At 57.0% G+C, this 14,428-nt stretch overlaps 1 protein-coding gene across 6 annotated transcripts in view; it reads right to left on the bottom strand.

Annotated features, from left to right (window-relative positions):
• Positions 1-14,428, bottom strand: part of ZNF236 (zinc finger protein 236) — a 116,111-nt gene that overhangs the window by 75,790 nt on the left and 25,893 nt on the right. For all 6 annotated transcript variants that reach the window (XM_062201820.1, XM_062201819.1, XM_062201816.1 and 3 more), the window contains 5 exons: positions 12,912-13,090; positions 7,951-8,075; positions 5,670-5,842; positions 3,511-3,654; positions 336-539 (listed from right to left, as the gene is read on the bottom strand). In XM_062201820.1, coding sequence (XP_062057804.1) covers positions 336-539; positions 3,511-3,654; positions 5,670-5,842; positions 7,951-8,075; positions 12,912-13,084 — 819 coding nt within the window. In that variant the 5' untranslated portion in view covers positions 13,085-13,090. The remainder of the gene's footprint in view (positions 1-335; positions 540-3,510; positions 3,655-5,669; positions 5,843-7,950; positions 8,076-12,911; positions 13,091-14,428) is intronic.

The raw sequence follows: 14,428 nt of genomic DNA, 5'->3' as shown, positions 1-14,428 counted from the left end.
GAGGCGAGCTCCAGGCCCACCATTCCTCCCCTGCCCTGGGCCTGCGCTGTTCTGGGGACACCCATGCCTGCCGGGCAGCAGCACAGCCAAGCCTCCCGCCGCCTCCACCCACAGGGGCCAACCCCAGAGAAGTTTGGAGAAGCCTGCTCTCGGCTTCCTTTAACTTAGATTAGCAGAGCATGGAGAGGTCTACACTGCCCATGAGCCGCTGGACAAGCTCCTTTGGTTCTAGCTTTTCTACTCAGACCAGCTTTCAGTGAGGACACCTGACTGACAGGCCCTGCTCTCTGGGTCCCCGGCAGCGAGCCCTGTCTCCGGCGGGCCCCGGGCTGCACCTGGAGGATGTCCTGGTTGAGGCCCACGGTGATACTCAGTTGCTGCCCTGGCTGCGGGGACTGGCTGGACTCCACAGGCCCCGGCTCCGAGAGCTCCAGGAGCTGCTGGATGACGTCGGTCACCGCCTGGGAGTTCTGCTGACTCGCCGTGGACACAACCTGGGCCTCTGCCGGCTGCAGCGGTATAGTCTGGAAGAGCGTGGCCTGAAACACAGCAACGCGGCCGTCAGAAACACGGTCCCCCGCAGGACGGCCACTGGCAGATGCATCCCGGCACGAGCCCTCCACCAGCCTCACGGAACCCACAGCAGCTTCCCAACAGGCGCCCAAGCCCTTGCGGTGCCCCAAGGGGCGTGGGGGAGGCCTGGCACCCAGCCGAGCCCCTGGGTCTCCCCTTGGAGGGCTCCTCCGTCTGGGGGGGTCTCAGTGAGCGCCTTCCCACGTGTCCACGAGGGGGCGCTGCGTGTCCTTCACAGCCACCGGGCACAGACACAGCTGCTAGGAGCCCATAGCTCTGGCCAGTTTCTCTCTTAATACAAGGGCCCGCTTGACTCTCCCTGTTATGTTGTTAAATACACTTTGTATGCTGCACTGAAATACATCAATGAATAAATATACAATTCTGCTCTTTGATTAAAAATAGAAAAGAAAAACCAGCAATGTTCTAAAGAATCTGAAAACCTCGCTATCCTAAACTTCAATTTTAAACGCCAGCTTTGCCGATTTTCCTGGGACGCACAATACTGGCTATTAACAGAACAACCTCGGTGAGCTGTGCCGTTCTAAAGACCTGAAGCGCGCAGTGCCGACGACCAAGTCCATGGGGTCATTAACACACAGGCCTGCACCTTCCTGCTGGCCCATTAACAAAGGGAAGGAACTTAAAAAGTATAAACCCACAAAATCTAAAAATAAGGAACTGCTGAGGTCAAAGAAATGCAACAAACTTCTGAAAACCAGGGACACTAGAGGAAAAAACTCCGTATGCTACAGCCAAGAACACGCGAGGAGGGCTGGGGTTCCCACACAAACTCAGGCAACGGCAAGACAGCGGAGCTGGGGCCCTGGGCGTTGCATCCACAGGCCACACAACCCCCGGCCAGCCCTCGGGAGACCACGGGCTGCAGCTGAACACGGTCCTGTGCACTTCCCACCTAGAGCACACGAACCACACCGAAGTGTGGTGTCAGCAACAGGGGAACCGAGGGCTGAGGGGACATGGGGATTCTCTGTAACTTCTGCTCAAATTTCCTATAAACCTCAAACTGCTCTACCAAAACTTTCTTAATGAATGAAAAAAACAGCAGAAAAACTACTTAGTCCCCAAATCGAAGCTCCTTGTCCTCTGCAGGACAGGTGCAGCAGGGCTTAGCGCGCACGGCCTGCCCGGGGAGGACCAGGGCGCCTCGGCCGAACACGACCACCCTGGGTGCTGCCCAGGTCCCCACGGTGGGAGCTGGTTGCCTGGCACTGGCACTGAGGGAGCCCTGCCCCGGGGGAAGTGGGCACGGGGCTGCCCGCTGCACCTCCCAGCACGCGGGAGACGGGGAGGGGAGACGACCCCTGTAACTAGAGCCCAGAGGAAAGTGCCTCAACCCGGGCAAATGTCCTGAGGCGGCGGCAACCGGGTCACAAGCAGAGCCTCAGAAATCAGAAATCTGATTACAAACAGGAATGACTACGAGGAAGTGAAAAGTGCAGCCACCACAGGAAGCAGAGGACGTCTCCAAAGTGGAGGTCGGAAGATCAGGAGCGTGCAGAACCAGCCGCGGGGCAGGACACTGACGCTGGGCGGCAGCGGGAGGACGCGCACCTGCCCTGGCCGTGCCACAAACAGCTCCGGGAGGGCAGCGGGCGACGGGCAGCCAGGCTTCCACCCCTGCCCTGCTATTTCCGTTTTGTACTGCGAACATGAACTTTAAAATAATCTGAATTATTACTTCAGGTTATTCGACAATGCATCTACATTTTGACTTGTATATTGCCAGCAGAAACCATGAAAACTCTTTAATATTTGGTTAATTTACACAGAATTTTTACATAAAGAATACTCAATTCAAAACACAATTCTCAAGACTTTACTATTAGATCTTACTCTCCAGTTTTGCAACATTCTCCCTGATCAGGAAGAGACCAAGGAACTGGAGCAAGCTGCAAAGACAGGAGGCAAGAAAGAGCAAGGACTGGTGCTAGCAAGCCGGCCCTGCCGGGGCCCACGTGCCAGACACTGGAAGTGAACCCAGTGATGGCAAGCCGGCCCTGCCGGGGCCCACGTGCCAGACACTGGAAGTGAACCCAGTGATGGCAAGCCAGCCCTGCCGGGGCCCACGTGCCAGACACTGGAAGTGATCCCAGTGATGGCAAGCCGGCCCTGCCGGGGCCCACGTGCCAGACACTGGAAGTGATCCCAGTGATGGCAAGCCAGCCCTGCCGGGGCCCAGGTGCCATGCTGGCAGGAGGCGGATGTGGACTTCACACGAGCGGCAAGTGTCTGCCCTGGGCTCACGGAGCGCTGCTGAGCCACTACCCATCGGGGCCACATTCTAGCGGCATCTGGGGCTCACCCAAGGACTTCCGAGATCTGTGTTTAACGGCAACACCTCATAGGTGCCATAGGCCACGTTTAGGTTTTGCCTCTTCCTATCAACTGAGAGGGTAGCGTTGAAGTAACAGGCTGAGCCTAACACAAAAGGACAGAACCATGTGTGTGTGCTGCGTGGAGGGGTAACGTCGGTGTGTGTGTCTGTGTGTACTGTGTGTAGGGGTAACGTGTGTGTGTGTGTGCACTGCGTGCAGGGTAACATCTCTGTATGTGTGTCTGTGTGTGCTGCGTACAGGGGTAATGTCTGTGTGTGCAATTTTTAAATGTATGTACTGGAAAATACAATTTATTTTCGCAGAAGGGCTAGTAAAAAATCATCAGTCACTCTAGAAACGAAGAAATGTCATCTACAGAAGGTAATTAAATTATAATGGAACGATAACGCAGTTAATCATCAGTGACATTGACTATACAAATGACAACACACGTCTCATTCTGAACGGTCACTGACAGTCCATCAGTCGGGACATCTAGAAACACGGCCACCTTATGTCCACATGGCACCTTCTGGGTTTACATGGTCCACTGGCAGAGGCACGCAGCGGCCTCCCGCCAGCAGCCCCCTGGACGCACCGTTAGGACGTGGGCAGTCTCTGCGGGGCGCGTGGTACTCTGCGGCCCGCCCACGTGCATCTTGCTCATGTGGGTGTTTAAGCTGCCCAGGCTCTTGAACACACAGCTGCACTCTGTACAGTTGTAGGTGGGCCCGTTCTTGACCTGAGGAAAGACACAAGGAGGCAGAGCCTTTTCACAACCGTTACATTAGCAGACTTCGACGACAGCACCCAGCATCCCCTCCTGCGCGGCAGGAGCAGTGTACCATGGCATCTAACATCAACAACCCAACTGCGCCGGAACTGCCGGTGCCAGACGCTGAAGCGGACATCTTTCCTGTGAATGACAAGCGGTTCAAGAGTGCAGCAGCATCTTCCAGTCACTCAGGCAGTTTAAGGAGAACAGCACGGCTGTCCTGTCTGAGACGTTCCCCATTCGGTATGCGGCTTGACCATCCCTCAGCAGTGCAGGCAGCATGGTCAGACGGCAGCCTGGCCGTGAGCGAGCTCGGGGGCCACGGCTGACACGGCCGGAAGGATGGGCGCAGCAAGTGCGAGCTGTCATCACCAGTGCTTACATCCCACATGACTGTGACCACTAAGCCGGAAACAGACTCCAGGGGGCAGTGAGACAACCAAGAACACAGCACGCCAGACGCTCTCTCAGGATCACTCGGCCCAGCACGGTCACCCCTGCCACCAGGGAGGCTCCATCAGTCCACCATTCCACACCTGGCGTCTCACTGGGAGGCCAGCTTGACGCTCGGGACACCCCACAGGAGAGGGCACTAGCCACAGACCAGGCCAGAGGCCCTTTCTGGAACAGTCCACCCCGTACAGGTCCCATAGTCACTCAGCAGCCCTGGGGAGCACCTCGGGCTGTTCTGGGGCTTAGTGAGGGACTGTTGTGTGTCACACACACACACACACACACACAGTCTCTCTCTCTCTCTACCGTGAGCAGCCACCTTCACTCAAGGCAACTCCCCACTTCACATTATCAGCTCCTCACTACTATTCACACACCCTTCCCAATGCCTCTGGGCCTCAAACAATGGAAAGATTTCTTTTCCTTTGTGTTTACTTATTTGAGAACCAGAGCAAGAGAAGCAGCAAAGAGACAGAGCTCCTGTCTGCTGCTTCATGCCCCCACATGCCTGCCACGGCCAGAGCTGGGCCAGGGCGGAAGCTGGGAGCCGGGAGCTCAACCCAGGTCTCCCCATGAGGGCAAGGACCCCGTTAGCTGGGCCCTCACTGCTGCCTCCCTGGGCTTGCATTAGCAGGGAGCTGGATTCAGGAGCCAGGGCAGGGAACGGACACAAGCACTCCAACACTGGATGCAGGTGTCTCAGCAGTTCAATGCCCGCCCCCAGAAAGATTTTTTAAAGTACCTCATTGCATCTGCTTATGAAACTATGTGATGTGTGTGAGGATTTTCCATTTTAAATTTTATTATGCTCATTTAAGAGCAAAGATAATGTCTGCTTGTTTTTATTAGGTTTGGCTAAAAGTACACAATTTACTCTCAGTTCACTTATTATTTAAGCTATTACTCCAAGGGAAAAATAAAAACATACACTGCCTTTAGGAAAACCAGAGTTTTCATTTTGCACAACAGTTTTATAGAATAAATTAACTCATGATAAAAGTTATTTGTGTTGCTTAAAGATTTCTTCATATTCTACAATTAGACTATGAATAAGACATCACATGACGACAATTAGTCAAAGTTCAGCTGCTTAACAGAACTACTTCCAGAGGAAGACAGGAGAGGGAGCACCGCAGGCTTAAGCCGCTCACCAGGCGCCCAGGAGGAAATGTGGGTCCTGAGCTCTGGGGGGAGGGGCGGGAAGTGCAGCACTGGGAAAAGTGCTGTTTTCTCCTTTTTAGTCCCTGTCTTTCAATTTCTCACACCTGACGGGGTCCGTGTTTCAGGTTTGCTGAAGGAATGAAATACACCGATCAGGCTGACGCAGCTGTAACCCACAAAGCTACGTGGATGATTTTCAAAATCCTCATCAAAGACAGAGACCACGTTGACTGTGTCTCCCATAAACAACAAACCAGAAAGGTTCCACACACACGTCTTCTGAGGCGCGGTCCGCTCGGCACACACACAAGCGCCTTTTTAAGGGAATGTCAGACTCCCGGGTTCTCTGGTCCCCAGCGGCCCGTTACCTCCGAGTGAACTCGCTGCACGTGCGACTGCAGGTTCCCTTTCTGAGAAAACGCAGCCGGACAGAAGGCGCAGGCGTGGGGCTTTTCACCTGTGTGCTTGATCATGTGGGTCTGCAGCGCCCCCTTCTGGTTAAAGGCTTTTCCACATTCACTACATTTAAATGGCCGTTCACCTAGAGAGAGAAGGCACCAAAAGTCACTTCCTCATTCTGAAATGAATGCAGAATATGCATGTTACCCAGACGCAACAGCCCAAAGCTATTCCTCCAGCCAAAACAGCTCTCTGGGATTCCAGACTCACATTAACAAGAGTCTACTCAAAATCGCAAAATTAACACCTACAAAGCTGGCCCCTGGACCCCCTCCCAAACCTGCCCGGGGCCACACACCTCACAGGCAAGCAGGATGAAGGCCCTGCAGCCATCCCTTCCCTTGCACCCAGGGCACCCTGGGCTGCAGCACCGTCCTTCTCCCAGGACCCCCCGCGCTGCCCTGAAGCAGGCTCCCGCTTCCACTCTGGTCCTCCACACGCTTTTCTCCACTTGACAGTCTAAGTCAGCGGCACTCTGCTCAGAACCCTCCAGGGCGTCCCCGCCCACTCTTAGTAGAGGCTGGGGGTCCGCAGCATCTGCAGGGCCCCTGTGCCAAGCCTCCCACCCACCCCCAGCCACTCCCGCTGCTCTGCTCGACGCCCCCGCTCCCTGGACACACCAGGCACGCTTCTGTTCTGGGCCTCTGCAACCCCGCTGCCCAGAACGTCCTCCCCTGACTCCACAGGAAAGCAGTGGAGTAAGAAGAAACAGCGGGGCCTGCTTCTGGGAACACTTCTTACCCGCGCTGATAAATGAATCGGACACACCAACCTCAGAGTGGCCCCGACAGGAGATGGCCCTGATTTAAGGTGGGGAGCAGGGGCGGGCAGCCAGGGAGCACACTGAGAGCTGCGGGTCACGGGAACATTCTGCCTGCTCCGCACCCCCAGGCGCACCATGGTCCCCTAGAAGGCTCCTCACTGCATCGCAACGCAGCCACGAGGCACCTCCATCCCAAGACCAAGCCCAGTTCGTGGGTGAGAGAAGGGGGCAGTGGCAGCCCGCAGATGACCGCCCCCACCTCCCTCACAGGCCAGCTTCCTCCTGTTGAACCCCACTGGCCGGTGAGAGAGAGCTGTCAGGGCTGGGCGAGCAGGCAGCCCACGGGCCAAAGGCGGCAGCAACAAGGGTGTGTAAAGCCCAGGGACAGGTGTGCGGCCTGTGCCCGTGGACCTCTGGGGCGGAGGGTGCTTGGGTGTCTGCGCTGACGTGTGCAGGGCAAGAACACAAGCGGCAGGCAACGGTAAACGGCGTCTAGGAAGTGGGCCGGGGAAGTACTCGCTCCATGGCCTACTTCACAGCTCTGCTTGGGGGAAAGTTAACATTTTTCTAAACTGTTTTCTCTTTGGACTGTAACTCCAAGGCATACAAACTACAGTATGCACTTCACAACTATAATAACGCATTAGCACATATTTAAGACAATTTTTCCCCTTGGCAGGTATCTTCAAAATCTTCCTACAGCACACGGCCCAGAGACATTCCACCGAAATTGGGAGAAGGGGAAAAGCCACAAGGCGTGGCACAACTGGCAGGGGCTGACACACACCGCAGCCACGCACAGACCCGCAGAGCCTCATCCGCGCCGGCGGCGGCCAAGTCGAACACCTGTGCTGTTCTCCTCCGTCCTCCTCAGAAGACAGGCCTCACACCAAGACAGAGGGGTCCGTGCCAAGGCAGAGTAACCCTCCACGAGTGCTCGGCTCATTCTCAAACATCCGAGCACAACTAAGCGAGGACCCAGATGAGGCGTGGAGAAACGAAATTTTTATTACTGAATGTTTTACAGCCCAGTTAGCAAAGGCAAAATTATAGGAGGAAATGAAGACCAGTGTGCTCTGTGTTAGCTGAGATCTGGTGAGCCTCCCACGGCACCTGACACTTCATCCCTCCACAAGCATCGGTGGGTTCAGTGAGAGCAAACAGCACACCAACAAAAAAGCACCAGCGGCGCCCCCTCCCGACGCCGCTGGCCTGCCGCACATCAGCCACTTCCCCACGGCACTAGACACGGGCTTCCTCTGTCAGTTACGACAGTGACCGGCCCGACCGCCTCGAGTTCCAGCAGGAGAGGAACCCACTGCTGGAGCCAGCAGCTTCATCAGGACAGCGTGCAGCTGCAGGGGCCAGACCTGAGCCAGGACACAGGTGCAGCCTCCCTCGAGACGCAGAGGACAAGGCTTCCCTACCTGTGTGGATCCTGATGTGCCGGGTTAGCTGGCTTGGCTTCTGGAATGTCTTCCCGCAGTGTGGACACGAGTACGTGAACCCACTTCTGTCGATGTTGCGATTATAGGATCTCGTGCTTGACACCCTAATGCAAGGCAGGGGAAACACTTATTAGGACGAGTCCCCCGTAGCACAGATTCCAACACAAATCCCACCAGGAAGTTCAGCCACGTGGTCATCGGAGCGCGTTTCAATGGTAAGTCAACCGTGTGTGTGTGTCTGTGTGTGTACACATGTGTTAGCTCTGTATATTCAATATCATCAAATCCGTTTCACTCATATCTGATGAAAAGAGAAACTTGGATTTTCCGGGTCAAACAACCAGAACAGTGGGCAGGGGGCAGGGGAGGCAGAGTCTTGAGAAAAAGCTCGCCCGGGTAGCCCTACAGTGTGACTCCCACAGCCACTTGCGCGTGTGCCGACTGCTCCAGGCTCCCGGCTCCCAGGATCGCCTGGGACTGACAGGTCCAAACGCCAGCCTCCAACAACTGCAGCCTCTCCTCCGCGCTCCAAGGCAGATGGCTGCTCTCTCCTGGGCCTGGCCTCGTGGGAGCCGGCAAGAGCAAAACGGTAAACGGGATTCTATCAAACTTTAGAACCTTCTTCACAGGGAAGTAATCCACAGTGAGGAAACAACTGACAGGTTGGAAGGAAACATCTACACATGATTCATCCGGCAAAGGGTTACACTCCAGGAACACAAAGCAGTCGAAACAAACTCAACAACAAAGAATTCAGCTAACGGATATGAACAGAGTTCTCAAAGGACAAAACACAAACAGCCAACACATAGGTGAAAACATGCTCAACAGACTAGCCATCAGGCCGATGCGAAACCTCCAGGCCCTACCATCTCGTACCATCTCGCTGCGGTCAGAATGGCTGCGGAACGCGGGTCCCACACACCCCCGGAGGGGTGCACATGAAAACACGGAGCACAGTACAGAGGCCACAGATAACGCACTTCTGGCTGTAGATGCAGCGCATGGAAGAGAGACCTGTACTCCCCGCACACTGCACGGTGTGCCGACCGGGGTGTTCAGTGGCTGCGTGGCTGGGTAGAGGTGGGTGCACATACACGATGGGACAGTACTCAGCCACAGAAACAATGAAATCCTCACATCTGCAGCAAACTGCACAGAGCCGGAGATCCTCATGTCAATTACGCTAGACACAGAAGGCACCTTTTGTTTTCTTTCCTACGTGAGAGTTAAAAACAACAGTAACGACAATCTATGCGAAGGCAGGGCAGTGACTACCGGAGGCTGTGAAGGGGGAGAGAGGGACAAGAGGAGGCTGGGTGATGGGTACCGAAACACATTCTGGGGCCCGCCTTCCGGTGTAGCAGGTAAAGCCACTGCCGCCAACGCCAGCATCCCACATGGGCTCTGGTTCACGTCCTGGCTCTCCACTTCTAATCCAACTCCATGCTAACGGCCTGGGGAAGACGCAGAAGATGGCTCAAGTGCTTGGGCCCCCGCCACACATGTGGGAGATCCAGATGAAGCTCCTGGCTTCGGACCAGCCCAGCTCCGGCAGTTGCAGCCATTTGGGGAATGAACCAGCAGATAAAAGATATCTGTGTGTGTGTGTGTGTGTGTAAACTCTGCCTTTCAAATAAATAAATGAATCTGTTAAAATTTAAAAAAAAAAAAAAAAGGGACTAGCACATTCTGGGGCAGGAACTGCGGCACCGCTTAGGACAACACGTCCCGTGTTGGAGTGCCTGGTCAAGTCCTGGCCACTCCATGTGTCCAGTCCAGCCTCCTGCTAATGCCCCTGCGAGGGAACAGATGATGGCCCAAGTACTTGAGTTCCCACTATCCATGTGGAAGACCCGGATGGAGTTCCTGGCTCCTAGATTCCAGGTGGCCCAGCCTGGAATAGAACACCAACAGACAGAAGACTTCTCTTACTCTGTGATTCTGCCTTTCAAGTAAATAAATACTTTAAAAGGAGGGGACGGAACATGCTGCAGGGCTGCCCAGTGAGGGGCGACCACAGTCCCAGCCTCCCAGTGCAGTGCTGCCCAGTGAGGGGCGACCGCGGCCCCAGACTCCCGGTGCAGTGCTGCCCAGTGAGGGGCAACCACAGTCCCAGACTCCCAGTGCAGTGCTGCCCAGTGAGGGGCGACCGCGGCCCCCGACTCCCAGTGAGGGGCGACCACGGCCCCAGACTCCCAGTGAGGGGCGACCACGGCCCCAGACTCCCGGTGCAGTGCTGCCCAGTGAGGGGCGACCACGGCCCTGACTCCCGGTGCAGTGCTGCCTAGTGAGGGGCGACCACGGCCCCAGACTCCCGGTGCAGTGCTGCCCAGTGAGGGGCGACCACAGTCCCAGACTCCCCAAGTGCAGTGCCGCCGCCCAGTGAGGGGCGACCACGGCCCCAGACTCCCAGTGAGGGGCGACCACGGCCCCAGACTCCCAGTGAGGGGCGACCACGGCCCCAGACTCCCCAGTGAGGGGCGACCACGGCCCCAGACTCCCCAGTGAGGGGCGACCACGGCCCCAGACTCCCAGTGAGGGGCGACCACGGCCCCCGACTCCCAGTGCAGCGCTGCCCAGTGAGGGGCGACCACGGCCCCAGACTCCCCAGTGGGGGGCGACCACGGCCCCAGACTCCCCAGTGAGGGGCGACCACGGCCCCCGACTCCCAGTGCAGCGCTGCCCAGTGAGGGGCGACCACGGCCCCAGACTCCCCAGTGAGGGGCGACCATGGCCCCCGACTCCCGGTGAGGGGCGACCATGGCCCCAGACTCCCGGTGCAGCGCTGCCCAGTGAGGGGCGACCATGGCCCCCGACTCCCCAGTGAGGGGCGACCACGGCCCCAGACTCCCCAGTGAGGGGTGACCACGGCCCCAGACTCCCCAGTGAGCGGCGACCACGGCCCCAGATTCCCGGTGCAGCGCTGCCCAGTGAGGGGCGACCATGGCCCCCGACTCCCAGTGAGGGGCGACCACGGCCCCAGACTCCCCAGTGAGGGGCGACCACGGCCCCCGACTCCCCAGTGAGGGGCGACCACGGCCCCAGACTCCCCAGTGAGGGGCGACCACGGCCCCAGACTCCCGGTGCAGCGCTGCCCAGTGAGGGGCGACCATGGCCCCAGACTCCCAGTGAGGGGCGACCACGGCCCCCGACTCCCAGTGAGGGATGACCATGGCCCCAGACTCCCAGTGAGGGGTGACCACGGCCCCAGACTCCCGGTGCATTGCTGCCCAGTGAGGGGCGACCACGGCCCCCGACTCCCCAGTGAGGGGCGACCACAGCCCCAGACTCCCCAGTGAGGGGCGACCACGGCCCCAGACTCCCAGTGAGGGGCGACCACGGCCCCAGACTCCCAGTGGGGGGCGACCACGGCCCCAGACTCCCAGTGAGGGGCGACCACGGCCCCAGACTCCCCAGTGAGGGGCGACCACGGCCCCAGACTCCCCAGTGAGGGGCAACCACGGCCCCAGACTCCCCAGTGAGCGGCGACCACGGCCCCAGACTCCCGGTGCAGCGCTGCCCAGTGAGGGGCGACCATGGCCCCAGACTCCCAGTGAGGGGCGACCATGGCCCCCGACTCCCCAGTGAGGGGCGACCATGGCCCCAGACTCCCAGTGGGGGGCGACCACGGCCCCAGACTCCCAGTGAGGGGTGACCACGGCCCCAGACTCCCAGTGAGGGGCGACCACGGCCCCAGACTCCCCAGTGAGGGGCGACCACGGCCCCAGAATCCCAGTGAGGGGCGACCACGGCCCCAGACTCCCAGTGAGGGGTGACCACGGCCCCAGACTCCCAGTGAGGGGCGACCACGGCCCCAGAATCCCAGTGAGGGGCGACCACGGCCCCCGACTCCCAGTGAGGGGCGACCACGGCCTCCGACTCCCGGTGAGGGGCAACCACGGCCCCCGACTCCCAGTGCGTGAAGAGCTGGAGCAGAGGAACAGCTGCAAACACCAGGACGCGCGCAGCGGGCTGCCTGTCCGATCTGTTTATTCTGTACACCCAAGTGTTACACGCTAAACAAAAACTTTTTAAACATAAAAAATATATAAAATAAAGCCATATAGGCATTTACATTTGTGCAAATGACTATTAAAATTTTAAGCCAAGAAAAATGATAAATTTCTATGTAAAATAAAAGTAAGTTTAAGCAGACCAACTTAAGCAAATGAAACCGTGTTAATCGACATAAAAGAGGAACTTCATCAAAGCAAGCATGTGGGGTGCACGGAGAACGCACGGTTCAACAGTGCCGTGTGAGATGAGCTCTGCGCAGAGCACGGCGCGCCAGGCAGCCGGCCGGTCACAGGGCTCCGCCCTGGTGTGGGACCTGGTACCGGAAATGCACCTCGCCACCGGCACCCAGGCAGGACAAGCCGAACGCCGACGACGCCACGGTAAAAATGGAAACTGACACCAGCTTTTAGAGTCTGCTGGAGAATCTAACTCAGTAAGGTGACAAATGATGGCACCGGCATCTGATCTGGGCAGAGGGACAGAAGAGGGAAGATGTGAGAAAGGGTGACGCTCAGGAGGAACGCACGTTCACACGAGGCCGAGAACACACGTGCTGGGCACATGTGCCTTCTCTGGCGCTGCCAGCAACAAACCACTTCCCTGCAGAAGGTGCTGGCCAGGTCCACCGAGACTCCGTCACACACCTGGCCAGCTCCCATCAGCAACACTCAGCGGCTACCCTGAGTGTGGCGGGTGTGGTCATGCCGGCTGCCCACTAATTGCTGGAGGCGTTGCCTCCTGAACACATGAGCCATGCCTGCCAGAGGCCATTCTGACCCCAGTCGGCTGTGCAGTTACACTTTGCTGTGTGCTTGTTTCTAAAGCAGCAAATATTTCCACGTGACGGACTGGAGGCAGGCCGCTTCCACTACGCATCATGTCGGCCTCTTCAGCGAGCTCCGGCAGGCAACACCTCCTACCTAATCTTGTAGTGAGTCTTCATGTGCTCCTTGAGCTCTGACGAGGTTCCAAACTCCTTCTTGCAGGCCTTGCAAGTGTGCACCCGGGTCCCGGCCAGCTCCTGCCGGTGCTCCTCCATGTGTATGGCCAGCTGGCTCTGCAGAGTGAACTCGTCTCCACACTCGGAACACATGAGGTTCTGCAAAGGAAAACGCCACTGATAAGCAGAGCAAGTATTTCAAAAGAACTGCTTCTCAAAGGATCGAGTATCACAAGCGGCCTGTGCACAAATCATCCTCTACTCATCAAAAAACACAGCACTGTACACAAATCTGAACATGCAGAACCATTTCTTTACTGGAAGAAAACGACAGAAACACGGGGAAGAGGAAAGACGACAACACAGCATCTGGGCAAGGTGGATTCTCACTGGCTGCTGGGTGACGGGCACCCAGTCTACCTGCTCCAGGAAGACCTCAGAGGTTGCTACAGATGGCTCAAGTCAGAGTGTAACATCAGCTCATACCCTGAGTTAAACGGATTCTTTCAGCTTGGTCTGCAGTGGGGTGGACGATGCCTCTGGACAGTCAGACTGAGTGTGGCGCTAGAGGGAGGGTCCACGGACTCGGGGCAGAAACAAGTAACACGAAATTCCTGATCACCCTTGATATGTGAATCAGCAATACTCTGGGTATGTTTTAATAACCGACATGCACGACTTGAAACTCGTTTTGCTTGTTTGGTGTCCTTCCTCTGTCTGGCTGCTCTCCACGTGGCTCCTGGAAGCTTGACATCACTCACGTTTCATGTCAATAGATGATGCTGGTGCACAGGATCTGGCCTGCCAGTCACCTGCTGCACGGACCCAGCGTGACCCACTGCCCCGTGGGAGGGCGCCCAGCAACACCTGCCCTCCCCTCTGTCATGAAGGCGTAAGAGGGGACGTTACAGCAGAGAGCATGCAGTAAGTGCTCAATAACCACTTCAACTGTGACTCCACCCACGCTGCTGTCCGTTCACCCCGAGGGTCCCCCACATAGTCCTTTCCGGAAACATCTTCCTCAACGAGCTGTGCCAGGTGAAAGGGGGCAGCTCTGTCAACAGATGCAATGCGTCATCTCCAAAGAGCAGGGTGAGTCACTGATGCTGCCCTCACACCCTGCCCAGCGCCAGCTCGCCGGTGTCTCTGAACCCCATCACCCAAAGCCACTGCAGAGACGCACGAGAACAGACACACACACACGTCCGGGACCTGGGTCCCTGTAAACTGGAACTGTTGTGTGGCTGCCGTGTGAAGAAGTCATGAACCACTCGGCTGCGTGCAACCTGCTGACAGAAACTTTGTTCTAGGAAACTGACAGAAGGAAAAATTCATCTATCAAAACGCACAGCGCCTCTTCAAAATAAATACATAAACATGTACATCTGTACAACTTCTGCACTCTAGGGTGTGTCTGGCAAGTGTAATCTGAAGAAAACATTTCTCTTTCATCAACAACCACCCTGTTACAGCTCCTTTTTTTTTTTTTTTTTTTGA

This window comes from Lepus europaeus, chromosome 9 (genome assembly GCF_033115175.1).
Source record: "Lepus europaeus isolate LE1 chromosome 9, mLepTim1.pri, whole genome shotgun sequence".
Lineage (NCBI taxonomy): Eukaryota > Metazoa > Chordata > Mammalia > Lagomorpha > Leporidae > Lepus > Lepus europaeus.
This window is presented reverse-complemented; position numbering and strand designations above follow the sequence as displayed.